Source organism: Trachurus japonicus, unplaced genomic scaffold (genome assembly GCF_045865225.1).
Source record: "Trachurus japonicus isolate A0001 unplaced genomic scaffold, Traja_1.0 AP030635.1".
In the NCBI taxonomy this organism is placed as follows: domain Eukaryota; kingdom Metazoa; phylum Chordata; class Actinopteri; order Carangiformes; family Carangidae; genus Trachurus; species Trachurus japonicus.
The window spans coordinates 74,771-88,693 of record NW_028220768.1 but is presented as its reverse complement, the minus strand read 5'-3'; the positions used below and the strand labels follow the sequence as shown (position 1 = coordinate 88,693).

General features: G+C 43.2%; 1 protein-coding gene across 1 annotated transcript; it reads right to left on the bottom strand.

Annotated features, from left to right (window-relative positions):
• Positions 1-3,745: 3,745 nt before the first annotated feature.
• On the bottom strand, positions 3,746-12,895 carry LOC146960177 (disintegrin and metalloproteinase domain-containing protein 17-like). The gene is made up of 3 exons (XM_085772557.1): positions 12,734-12,895; positions 12,365-12,421; positions 3,746-4,219 (listed from the first exon to the last, which is right to left on the bottom strand). The coding sequence occupies exons 1-3, from the start codon at positions 12,890-12,892 to the stop codon at positions 3,746-3,748; spliced, it is 690 nt and encodes a 229-aa protein (XP_085628683.1). The 5' UTR covers positions 12,893-12,895.
• Positions 12,896-13,923: the final 1,028 nt, after the last annotated feature.

Sequence of the window (13,923 nt, the reverse complement as noted above, 5' to 3'; positions counted from 1 at the left end):
CGGTGGACGATGAACTGACGTTTCTCTGTCACACTCTCTTCAGTCCTCGTAGTATCGATCGATCGGCAATAATCGGTCGATAACGGACCGATGCAGATGTTCGTTCGTTCATTTCTTTGACTCGAGGACTTTTGAGTTTTTCCAGCTTCTTCGTTGGAAACTTGGTTCCAAAGGAATCGGCTTCAGGAGACGGACCACCAATACCTTTATTGATTGATTGTTTTTGTACTTGATTTGTCTATAAAACAAAAGTTTGAGTTCTTCACAAGGAAAATAAACATTTGTCCAGAGAGAGAGAGAGAGAGAGAGGGTCACTGAGTTTTTGTCCTCGAAGATAAAAAGTGAGTTAGATTTAATGTGAGTGAAACAACAATGACATCATCAATACTGCAGATAATTTATCAATCATCTTGTTTTCTATGAAACAAAATTAAGGTTAAAATCATCAAAAATGTACGTATTGTTAAATAAAAGCAGAAAATTGTTGCATTTTAGAAACTGGAGGCAGAATTTTTTTTTTTTTTTTTCATTAATTTAGATTTTCTACAAGAATTTATCTGCAAAATATTTTAATTATTGATAAATAATTTAGAGTATTTTCTTTTTTACACTAACTTTAATATTTTTTGGCTACAGGTTTTATGTTTTTATGATGCAAGTCGATCTCATCTTGGTCTGAATATTGATATTTTTAGATTAAAATATAAAAATAAAATCACCAGAGATTAAAATAGTCAATAAATTACATTAAAGCAGAATATTTAAAAATGTTCTCCTACACTCAGGAAGAAACGTGAGTTGATAAAATATCAGAATATCAATAAAAACTCTTTATCGATCAGCACTTTAAATCAGACAGTAGAACGTTTTATTGTGAAAGGGCAGACTGAGCGGACGCCTCAGTCCGACGACGACACAGTGACGTTAACAACATGACTCTCAACCGACCTTTAATTGGATCAATACAGACGATCGTCAGCATGTACATAACACACAGACACACACATCACAGTGTACAGGACTCAACACACACACACACACAGATACAAACAATATTAAAAATACTGACAAGTGCATTTGAATACCACAGGAGAAGAGAAGGCACGTTGAGCTCTGACATGTCAAAAATAAACATTTAAAACGATAATATGGCTTCAATCAATCAACAAAAAAACAAAAAAAAACACAAAACTTACCACAAAATAAATCTGACACAGTAAAAACATGTGATGAGAATAAACTCTGGTACCAAACAGCTCGAGTGACACAAACCAAACAGCTGAAAACACTCTGAAGTTTAACATCTGTGTCTTTATCCCCCCCCCCCAAAAAAAACAGACAGTCACAAAAATAAAAGCAACAAAAGCAACAACACAACGATATTTTATACAAAGATATATATATATACACACAGTAATAATAATAACCTGCCCTCGTACAGTAAGAAACAAACAGGTGAAATGTTCAGATAACTGACCTCAAACCAGGATAAAATAAAATAACAGGGAGGTGTTTTAAAACTGTTTAGGTTAGGACAATTTTATACTGAAGTTTTAAGTTTTTCCTTTATTTTTGTGAAGTGATTTAACATTTTGTCTATAAAAATTTACAAAATAGTAAAAAAAAAAATGCCCAATGTAACTTAAAATGTATCAAAAGTCCCTTCAATCAAATATTCAATTTATTATTAAAAAAAACAAAACAGTTGAGCTATCCATTTATCAATCACAATTATTGACTGAAAAACGACTTAAATTATTTGTTTCATTGCTGATCAACATTCAATCAATTAATCAGCTTATTGTTGCAGATGTGATACACAGTAAATAAAATTGATTGACAGGTTTTAGTGGTTTTAAGGAGATGATGAACATTTATGTGATATAAAATACGGTGTCATGTAGCTCAGTGGGTCGAGTTGAAGGCACTTAACACTGTCAAGTTCAAGGGTTCGATTCCCACTGAGTCTTAAAACAGAAACACTTTTTAACCCTTTAAACTCTCCAAACCTATTTTAACCCTATTTGTACTTTATTAATATCATTTATAGAATATAAAAACATTTTGATCCTTAAAAATAAAACTTTGACCTCTGTGTTTTTGACTTTTACTGTTTTTTTATTTGGCAGCTGCACGTGTCATTGACTCTCAGTGCACTTTGACCTTTTGAAGCTGCAACTAATAATCATTTTGACTATTAATTAATCAATTAGTCTATCACACAGTAAAAAAAAAACAATTGATTCTGATGTAAAGACAAAAAAAAAACATCAAATAACCACAAATTAGAAGTTGACAACGTCAAATCTTTGGCATTTTTTGTGCTGTTGTGATAAAATATATAATATTTCTAAAGCTTTTAACAACATTATCCATTATTACAACATGTTGTGTTGATGCTGTTTCTATAAAATGCTGGTGACAAACACTTTGTCTCAATAGCGTCAGTTAGAAATAAATGTTTTTCTCTCATTAGACAGAAACTCGTGCACATAAATGATTGTCACATTGAAGTTGAACCTTTTTAAAACATTAAGTTCAACTCAGCAACAGTTTGACTGATGACTGAGCTACAACAAGCGTTACATTTGGCCTTTAGGGAACTAAAACGAGAGCCGGGCTTCAGCTATAAAAGTGAACGACGACTTTATGTAACAGAAATAAACGTGTAACATTCAGGAGCAAAAAAAAATCTTTGGTGGGACGTTCAAGAACTAAAAACGGACGTAGGAGCGTACAGTTGCTGGTCGTATCGTGTAGTGTGTCATCAGAAGACGAGTTGGTCTGAGTTTGTACGGTGGCTGGCGGGGACCAATCGGAGCTTTAGCGACATTTTATTGGACGAATAAAAGTATTGAACAGATGATCGATCACCACAGTTAAACACAGTTTGATTGTGGAAGCAACATCTGATCTGAGCACCGTTCAATCAGCACCAACGACGGTTTGATACCTGGAGAAGGTTCGATACCCAGCAGCGGCCCCTCGCTGCCACAGCTTCAACAGGACAATATGTTAGTTCGAGTCACTAAAGGACGTTAAAGAGACGCGGAGAGGACGGACGGAGCAGCGATTTGAAACCACGGTCTGACCACACAGGACGACGACTGGAAGGAGACGTTTTGTTTCTTTTTCTTTTTCTTATTATAATTAGGGATCAACTGATATGGTTTTATCAGGGTCGATACTGATACCGATTATTAGTAATCAAGGAAACCGATATTTAACCGATATTCATTTGCAGTAAAAATGAAAACTTTGGTGTCAGAATTTAAAAATAACACACCAGGGATCAGACTGAATACAGTCAACAGTTTGTTTCTGTTTTGTTCACTGTGAAAACCTTTGGGACATTGTTAAACAGCCAAGAGAGACGGCTTCGTTAGAGCCAAAGGAGTGCGTTTATGCGTTTAAAAATACATTTATTTTATTGGTTATCGGTGAAAAAAAACGGCCGATATCGATTATCAAAAAAAAAAAGGGAAATATCGGTCGATAATCGGTTGAACTCTGATTGTAATTAAATTCATTAAGAACGTTTTTCTGATTGAATGTGTCTCGATGTGACCAGACTGAGATCTGCTGCAGCAACAAAGCGTCAGTGCGGCGGCTTCAGGACGGAGCCGCTTTAAGAAAATAAAAAATAAAAAAAGTCGTAAAAGTTTGTGAAACCAGCACAGGAGGAGGACGTGAGCGGGACAAACCGGGCACCGTCCGTCCCGTCCGTCCCGTCCCGTCCCGTCCCTCAGCACTGCGTCTCCTTGGTGTCGATCTGGTGTTGCCTCTGCAGCCGGAACATCAGCGCCTTCTCGCTGCGACTCACCGCGCTCGTCTCCGTCAGGTCCTCGAAGGAGCGCCGCCGCTGCTCCGAGCGCTGCGCCGGGCGGCCGAACGCCTCCTGCAGCGCCTCCTCGTCCAGGTGGGAGTCGAAGCTCGGGTCCTCCTGGATGGTGGCCATGCGGGGGGAGTCCAGAGGAGGAGGAGGAGGGGGAGGAGGGGGAGGAGGGGCCGCCACCGCAGGAGGAGGAGGAGGATGGTGAGGAGGAAGAGGAGGATGACAGCAGGAGTCTGGACCGGGGCCGAAGCCGAAGCCGGAGACCGGCGGCGTGCTGGTCTGCTGCGGACCGGACGGCTGGAAGCGCAGGTTGGTGGTCGGGAAGGTCGGAGGCTTGAAGATCCGGACGGACGCGGACTCCAGGCTGCTCAGGAGCTCGGCATTCTGGGAAAATGAACAGAGTCAGTTGAGTTTGATGTAGGGATGTCACGATTATAAATTTTCTTGGATAAATAATCACGGTAGTACGATTACCACGATTATTATGCATTAATTAATTTCACAACACTATATATGAATGTGTAAAATCAAATATAGTCAAAATATAACTACATTATTGATAATATACACAAAATATTTTAAGTATCTATTAATATAGGACCAATTATTACTCCCCCAGAGGAAGTATTTGAAATATTGAATTCATTAATTGTCATCTATACCAAATGTTTGAGTTTATTTTAATAATTTTTTACATTTTATTATTACAAATGGCACACCGACATTTAAATTCCTACCAATTTAATGTTACGTGAGGTAAATGGACCAGTTTCTGTGCATTTACCTTTACTTTGGCGCTACATCTGCCGATACGGTTCCGACAATCTTTTTTGGAGAGTGACAGTATTTAGAAATCTTTACGATTTGTGGCAGGTGGCACCGAGTAGGGAAGGGGAGGTGCAGGAAGTTAAGCCGCGGTATACAAATAAGCCTACCTGTAGAGGGAACGAGAGTCTGTTGTTGTTTCCGGCCGGAGGAGTGAGGCAGGTGCACACCTCACTCCATGCGGGCATGCAGGGAAACCCAGGGAGAACTGGTAGGCTGAGGCCCTGTTTTGAGGGTTTATATCATTATGTTATTGTTTGATATGAACTGTGTTTTTTATATTTTTCAGACTTGTTGCCCTGCTGGGGTTGCGAGTAGCTGGTAGCCGGTGAATGGGCAAAGTTCGGCAGACCAGGTATTTTAAAGTTGCGATATATGCCGTAAACTCTTAAATATTTTTATGAATGTAATAAAGTATTGAAGGTTTGTATTTGTGTCTCTGCAGAGAATCGGCAGCCTATTAGCTGTTTCTTGCCGTTGTTTTGTTTATTAGTTTGGGTTTATTATTTTGTCTAGTCCGCCTGGCAAGTGAGCCGGTAACGGGCAAAAAGAGCTGGGTATTGCCCTTGGGCGGACTAGTTTCTTTTTTTCTTTTCTTTTTGTTTGTTTGTTTGTTTATTTGTTTGTTTATTTTCTGCGGCAAACCTCCCACTTGTTTTCAGTCTCAGGTGAAGTCTCAGTCAAGCCATCAAGGCAGGCATAAGGTGTGATGTGGTAATGTTTGCAGTGAAGTTGTGTGCAAACCTTAAGTGTGTTAATTCACCCAGTGTGTAAAACCTTTTGCAGTGTTAAGAGTGGTTTGTAAAACGTAATCCTGGCCTTGCTAGTGATATTGATGACGTAAACTGAAGAGATACAAGTGGGCCTATAACCTGTCAAGCAGAACCCTGTAATAAAACTGTTTAACTTTATTCCCTGGACTGTTCTCATTTGCTAATTACTTACCTGTAGTGGGAGTTACATTTTGGCGTTGTCGGCAGGATTAGCAGAACATTAATGATTTATTTTGGGGGTAAAATGCAGTTTTAGTTCTGTTTTGTTTTTTTGTTTTGTACAACGGCAAGAACAGCTAGTGGGTCAGGACCACGTGGTTGAGAGCATCCAAGGTTTTGTCTTCTCAGCTCCATCAGGTCATGGACGCGGCACAGAGGGAAGCAATGGAACAGCGCATGCAGGAGCTGGAGCAGCAGCTGCAAAGACTCTCTTCTTCCACTTCCCCACCTGGATCTTCGAGTAGCACTATGGACAATGTTGAATCAACTGCTGCTGAGACTGAGGGGGGGACACGGGTGGTTTACATTCAGCAGAGTGAGAAGGTACCAAAGTTTTCTGGTGATGTGGAGAAGGTTGACTCTCCTACTCTGGAAGAATGGATTGAAATGATTGAGAATCATATACAGTTAAAATCTTCTGAAAAAGAAAAAGCTCTGTGTGTGTATAATCATTTAGAAGGGGCTGCCCGCATAGAAGTTAAATATCTGCCTAAACAGGAGAGGGAGACGGTTAATGGTATACTTAAAGTTTTGAGAGAAGTATATGGATGCTCACACTCATTAATCTCCCTCCAGCGCAGGTTTTTTTAACCGTAAACAACGTGAGCGAGAGTCATTGCTAGACTATTCCCATGCCCTCATGTCTTTAATGGATCAAATTGTGGAATCAGACGAGCAAGCTAAACCTAATGCTGAAAGAGAGCTACGTGATCAATTTTGTGAGGGTGTCAGGGATCAGAATCTGGGCATAAGATTAAGAGACAAAGTTCGTGTGCACCCCCGGTGGACAATCCGAGATGTACGCAGGGAGGCTGTTGAGTGGACAATGCAGTGTGAAGGGCAGTCATTTAAGCAAAAAGATAGTCATTCTTCTTTGCTCTCTAATGAAGTCCAGGCACAGGCATCCTGTGAAGCAATTGATAATAAATCAAGTTATTCTGAACTGAAAGCCCTTATTGAAGCCCAACAGAAGCAATTAGATCTACTTTTAAAAGCACTCACACCCTCAAACCAGCAGGTTGCATCACAACCTCAATCTAAAAGTAAGAGACAGTCTGATGGAAGGCCAAGGTGTTTTCGCTGTGATCAAAGGGGCCACATAGCACGTTATTGTACTGCAACTTTCCCCAAAACTACTCAGCCTGACAGAAGAGCACCCCAGGTCAAAGAAGAGGAGCCTGCCACTGAACAGAGCCATACACACCTAGAGACAAACCTTGGCGTAAAACCAGATCCAGCAGTTATGTCTACATTGGTGGGAAAGTGCCCAGTAGTGGAAGTTAAAATGGGGGGAATTGTGGTTCCATCATTGTTAGATACTGGGTCTATGGTTACAACAATCACTGAGAGTTTTTTTAAGAAACATTTTGGTCATCTTACAGATTCTCAACTACATGATTGTGCATGGTTAGACCTTAGAGCAGGAAATGGCCTAGAGCTGCCATACTGTGGCTATTTGGAGTTGGACATCACTATACTGGGAAAATGTGTTGCACACAGGGGGGTCCTGGTAGTGAAAGATCCAGATGATCCACATATGCAGTATAAGAAAATGCAGATCCCAGGATTACTGGGAATGAATGTCATAAAGGGTTTTTACTATGAGTTGTTTGTGCAGTATGGCCCCAGCCTCTTTGAGGATCCCACTGTAGCAGAGGCCCCAGAATGGAGACGTGCCCTGAGACACTGCCAAGTGGAGGAGACGATAGCCAACTCCCCTGAGCCTTTCAAAGTACGTGTGAAAGGTAAGAGTCCACTTTGTGTAGCAGCAGGCACATTAAATATGGTTCCGGTGACATGTCCCAAGGTCCCCTCACAGTGGAACATGGAGTTTCTTGTAGCGCCCTTACAACCAGAAGAGGGCGCACTTCCAGAGGGTCTGTTAGTCTCATCAGCATTAGTGGCATCTGAAAGAGGAGAGATGCATGTACCAGTTACTAATGTTGGCAATTCTGATGTTTGGCTGATTCCTCGCAGAGTTATAGCTACAGTGAGCATGGCAACTATACTATCTGAACATACCTCTCAAGTTGAGTTCTGTGGAGGTGTCAGTAGCAACGAATGTGCAGCATCTGTATCTCACCGGGGAGCTGAGGCTAGGGGAGGGGGCAGTTGGGAGGTGCCTCTTTTTGAAGGGCTGGATGGAGTTGAGCAACAACAAGCGGCAGCCTTGCTTAATAAATATCACTGTTTGTTTGCAAAGGACGAGTCTGATTTAGGTTGCACTAATCTCATTCAACACGAGATCCCCTTATTAGATGAAAGTCCTGTACGCCAACCATATCGCCGCATCCTCCCTTCCCAGTATGATATGGTGAGAGCCCATATAAAACAACTCTTGGACAGTCAAATCATCAAAGAAAGTAACAGTCCATATGCATCTCCCATCGTATTGGTGCAAAAGAAGGATGGGGGAATTAGATTGTGTGTCGACTATCGCCGCCTGAATGCTAAAACCAGGAAAGATGCTTTCCCTTTGCCACGGATTGAAGAGTCACTGGATGGACTGGTGGGAGCCAAGTGGTTTTCTACATTGGATTTAGCCAGTGGCTACAATCAAGTTGAAATGGCTGAAAAAGATAGGGCAAAAACAGCATTTTGTACGCCATTTGGATTATTTGAGTTTAACAGAATGCCATTTGGGCTGTGCAACGCCCCCAGTACGTTTCAGCGCCTCATGGAACGCATGTTTGGAGACTGTCGTTATCAGTCTGTTCTGTTGTACCTTGATGATGTTGTTGTGTTTTCTACCTCGATCCAACAGCACCTGGAAAGACTGGAGGAAGTGTTCTCCCGGCTACAAGAGCAAGGGCTCAAAGTTAAATTCTCTAAGTGCCATTTCTTTCAGAGACAAGTGAAATACCTGGGACATGTAGTGTCAGCTGAAGGTGTGGCAACAGATCCGGACAAGGTGGCAGTGGTGAGAGACTGGAAGACCCCCACTAACCTGGCTGAGCTCAGATCTTTCCTGGGGTTTGCCAGTTATTATAGGCGCTTCATAGCAGGGTTTGCAAAGATGGCTGCGCCTTTGCACCATGTGGTGGCACAACTGAGCCCAGGTGTTAAAAAGGGTAAGACCCCCGGAGGGCTCTAGGCCCAGTCTGGACCGCAGAGTGTGAAGAGAAGTTCTGCCAGCTGAAGAAAGCGTTAGTCTCTGCACCTGTCCTGGCGTATGCAGATTTTCAAAGACCCTTTGTGTTAGAGATAGATGCGAGCCATGCAGGTCTAGGGGCGGTTCTGTCACAGGAACATGGAGGGAAGCTTAGGCCAATTGCATACGCTAGCCGGGCGCTCAGGCCCACTGAAAGAAACATGCAGAACTATAGTTCTATGAAACTAGAATTCCTGGCGCTTAAGTGGGCAGTATCAGAAAAGTTCAGAGAATATTTGCTGGGGGGCGCCTGCACTGTATATACTGATAATAATCCACTCCGCCACTTAGATACAGCCAAGCTTGGTGCAGTGGAGCAACGATGGGCAGCCCAGTTAGCACCCTTTAATCTTACCTTAAAGTATCGTCCAGGGGCTCGAAATGGGAATGCTGACGCCTTGTCTCGCCAATATAGAGAGGCTGAAGAAGAAAAGGAGTGTGAAGGGGGGGCTCTGTGTATTCAATCTGATATCTCTGTCCTCCCAGGTTGCTCCAAGGAGAATCTAGCCACATTACAAGAACAAGACCCAGTTATTGGGCCATTTCTGGAGTACTGGAGAAAAGCTACGCCACCTGGTTCAAGGGAGAGGGAGAGGTTTGGCCCAGGGACCAAGGAGCTTGCCCGTCAGTGGGGACGTTTGAGGGAGGAGGAAAAGGTACTCTACCGGAGCTTTAATTCTCCAGATGGGGGTAGGGAGACCTATCAGCCTGTATTGCCTCAGTGTCTGCAGAAAGATGTTCTCACCCATTTGCATGACAATCATGGGCATCAGGGGGTGGAGCGTACTTTGCAATTGGTGCGTTCTCGTTGCTACTGGCCCAATATGTACAGAGATGTAGAGAAATGGTGTCAACAGTGTGGAAGATGTGTTTTGGCTAAAGCTATACAGCCCAAAGTTAAGCCTTTTATGGGCAGTCTGCAGGCTTCACGGCCTCATGAGATCCTGGCAATAGATTTCACTGTCTTGGAGCCTGCCTCAAATGGAAGAGAGAATGTATTGGTCTTAACAGATGTGTTTTCTAAATACACCCAGGCTATTCCCACCAAGGATCAACGAGCCAGTACAGTTGCAGATGTTCTGGTGAAGCATTGGTTCCAGTTGTTTGGCCCACCTGACCGTATCCATTCAGATCAGGGGAGGAATTTTGAGAGTAATTTGATCCGGCAGTTATGCAAGGTCTATAAGATCCGGAAAAGTCGTACTACTCCATATCATCCTCAGGGGAACGGTCAGTGTGAGCGGTTTAACCGTACGTTACATGATCTACTTCGCACGTTGCCCCGGATCAAAAGAGATACTGGCCACAACATCTCCCTCAGGTAACCTATGCATATAACACCACCGTACATCAGTCCACAGGCATGACTCCCTATTTTATCATGTTTGGGCGAGAGCCCCGTTTGCCGGTGGATTTTTTGCTAGGGGCCGAGTTGGACGAGACGGAGGAGGGGCAGGAGGAAGACTGGGTACAGAGGCATCAGGAGTTGCTGGAGGAGGCTTACAGCCATGTTCGTCAGCGGTTGGATGCAAGGAGGCAGCATCGAGACCAGAAGCAGGAGGCTCAAGTGAGAGATCCATCTTTAAGTGAGGGAGACCTGGTGTATGTCCGAAATCATGGAGTGAAAGGCCGTAATAAGATACAGGATGTGTGGGACCCAACCCCCTATCGGGTGGTGCACTGCCCCCCAGATCGTGGTGTTGTTTACTCTGTCACCCCTGCAGTCCAAGGTGGGCCTGTGCGTCAGGTGCACCGGACCGAGCTGAGAGGTATGCCTGAGGGTGGCCTGAGGACGGATACAGACCAGGAGACAGGAGATGAACAGGTGGATGCTGGAGACATGGAAGAGACAGATTTCAATCCCCCAGGAGTGCTGGCCGGGGACGTAATGTCAGAATCTGACTTTTGCCCAGAGGAAATGGGAGAAGAGGAGGACGTGGAATTAGAAGAGGCCGCAGGGGTCGTTGAGGGCCTCCGTAGGTCCACTAGAAGTACTGCAGGCAAACACACAAATCCTCACCATCTGCCACAAACCATAAGGTCAAAATGAGATCCATCAGTGTAGTTAAGTATCACTGTATGCTCAAGGGGTACTGGGTTGCTTATTTGTTATTCAGTACATCGTCGGGGCGCCGATGCATTTTGAAGGGGTGATATGTGGCAGGTGGCACCGAGTAGGGAAGGGGAGGTGCAGGAAGTTAAGCCGCGGTATAGAAATAAGCCTACCTGTAGGGAACGAGAGTCTGTTGTTGTTTCCGGCCGGAGGAGTGAGGCAGGTGCACACCTCACTCCATGCGGGCATGCAGGGAAACCCAGGGAGAACTGGTAGGCTGAGGCCCTGTTTTGAGGGTTTATATCATTATGTTATTGTTTGATATGAACTGTGTTTTTTATATTTTTCAGACTTGTTGCCCTGCTGGGGTTGCGAGTAGCTGGTAGCCGGTGAATGGGCAAAGTTCGGCAGACCAGGTATTTTAAAGTTGCGATATATGCCGTAAACTCTTAAATATTTTTATGAATGTAATAAAGTATTGAAGGTTTGTATTTGTGTCTCTGCAGAGAATCGGCAGCCTATTAGCTGTTTCTTGCCGTTGTTTTGTTTATTAGTTTGGGTTTATTATTTTGTCTAGTCCGCCTGGCAAGTGAGCCGGTAACGGGCAAAAAGAGCTGGGTATTGCCCTTGGGCGGACTAGTTTCTTTTTTTCTTTTCTTTTTGTTTGTTTGTTTGTTTATTTGTTTGTTTATTTTCTGCGGCAAACCTCCCACTTGTTTTCAGTCTCAGGTGAAGTCTCAGTCAAGCCATCAAGGCAGGCATAAGGTGTGATGTGGTAATGTTTGCAGTGAAGTTGTGTGCAAACCTTAAGTGTGTTAATTCACCCAGTGTGTAAAACCTTTTGCAGTGTTAAGAGTGGTTTGTAAAACGTAATCCTGGCCTTGCTAGTGATATTGATGACGTAAACTGAAGAGATACAAGTGGGCCTATAACCTGTCAAGCAGAACCCTGTAATAAAACTGTTTAACTTTATTCCCTGGACTGTTCTCATTTGCTAATTACTTACCTGTAGTGGGAGTTACAGATTGATTAATTGTAGCGTTTAATACCACGATTAATTGTGACAATAAGTAATCGTGACATCCCTAGTTTGATGGTTAAAGATGAACTCTCTGTGTCTCTAACCTCCTCTCCTCCATGTGCGTTTGTTTTCAACAACGAAGCCGGTGAGAAATCAATCCATGGAGCGGTGGATAACGTTATTTATCATCTACCATGTTACCATGTGTATATCTGTGTAGTCTTATCTGTCATAAACAAGAGATTACGGGTTACGTTTGTGTGGCGGTGCCGCAGAGACGAGAGCTGGGACACCGGGTCGGAGGCTCTGATCTTACAAGGTTGGTTTTCAGCCAAGAGACGCTATAGGTGGAAGGCAGAGAGCCTCCATTCTCCCAGGTAATGATTCGTATCAGACATATTTCCTCCTTTTGCTGCAATTTCATTACATTAATTGTGAAAAACAAGTAATTGTGACATCCCTAAAATACACACAATCAGATACTCACACTGGGGAAGAACAGAGACTTTGTGGTTTGCTCGTATTGTTTATCCAGCTTCTTGTCCTGAGAGAAGAAGATAAAGAAACTTTATTAATCCTGAAGGAGGTTGTTCACAGAAGAAAAGACAAAAGACAAGAGTAAACTAAACTAATCTCTGCACATCTTATAAAATATATATTTAAATGACTGTCCACCTGACCTATACAGAATAAAGACAGGAAAGACTTTATCATCTTCAGATTCTGTCTGTAGCACCTTAATCCCTTAATACTCATGAAAATACAGTGGTAATACGTCTCTGTAACGCGTCAGTCAGACAGTGTGACTGACAGTGTGTAGTTTAGTTCCTGACAGAGACAGAACGGAGCGACTCACCACACAGTGGACCAGGATGCTGATAGGAACCCAGAAGAGCAGAGAGAACGCCACCACCGACCCCACGATGTTGTCGGCCAGAAACTTCCCAAACGTGTTGATGTCCAGTTTGTCGATGAAGTCCCACAGACGCTCCACCACGTCCTGCACCTGCTTCATGCACTTCCCCTGCAGGAGACACACACACACACACACACACATTGACACATCCTGCTCGTCTTCACTCACTGGGTCTCATTCATGAAACGTGAGTAAATCTGTGTGTAGATTTGCACATAAAAGCTCACTCTACTAAAACTCTACTCCGGATTCATGAACGGTGCCGGAAACTCAGATTTGATCGTAAACACGTGTGTAAGTTCATGAATGCCAACCCATCATAAACTAACAACACACCCCCGGTGATCAGCAATTAGCATGGATCTCCAGACATGAATAGCCATATAAGGAGATCCTGACCACCATATTAGGAGGTAGGTGCATCCTGCTCACCTGCGGCCATGACGCAAACGAGGAAAGAGGGAGAGAGAGAAAAAAAGAGAGATCACGGATCAAAGTCATTTTGGGTGAAGTGGAGTCCAGAAAAAATATGTAATTATTTTCTGTTAGTAGTGGTGTGACTGGGACAGGTCAAAGGCTGGAGGGAAGAAACAGATGTAGTGAATTAAGTAGGCCTATCCTTGGTTGATTAAAGAACCGTTTAAGAAGTAAGGCCAGAATAGTTCGATATGAAACATGAAAAAAAATAAAAATAAAAATACACACAACTCCAGAGCTACAGCAGCGATGGGAGGAGGAGGCTCTTCACAGCCTCAGCTGTAGAGGAGCATGGTTGGATCAACACATGAAGTTATATAGGCAGGTTATATTGTTACAGAAGCACCAGCCGTCTGTCACAGCTCCATCCAAACCGGTGCCGACTGCGCTGCTGCGCAGGGTGAAGTGTGCGTCCACCGAGCGTATTGTAGCAACACAAATACGTTTTTTCCGGTTTTATATCAGATTATTTTCATCATAAAATGGAGCCTTGCCGTGTTTGTGCGTGTCCGATCCCTAAAACGTCTTTCTCTCCAAATATTTGTAATTGTTTGTCATGTTTAAATTACGTGTTTCAAAGGCATCGGCGTATTTTGAACATGAGAGAGAGTAATACGGATTAAAATTGTAATTTTCAACAGTGACAAGCAGTA

Bases quoted from the DNA above. Each gene is read 5' to 3' on its own strand.
- LOC146960177 (XM_085772557.1), bottom strand. From the start codon at position 12,892: ATGAAGCAGGTGCAGGACGTGGTGGAGCGTCTGTGGGACTTCATCGAC. The intron at 12,422-12,733 runs GTGAGTCGCTCC...TTCTTCTCTCAG, and splicing joins GCATCCTGGTCCACTGTGTG to GACAAGAAGCTGGATAAACA. The intron at 4,220-12,364 runs GTGAGTATCTGA...TCATTTTCCCAG, and splicing joins AGTCTCTGTTCTTCCCCAGT to AATGCCGAGCTCCTGAGCAG.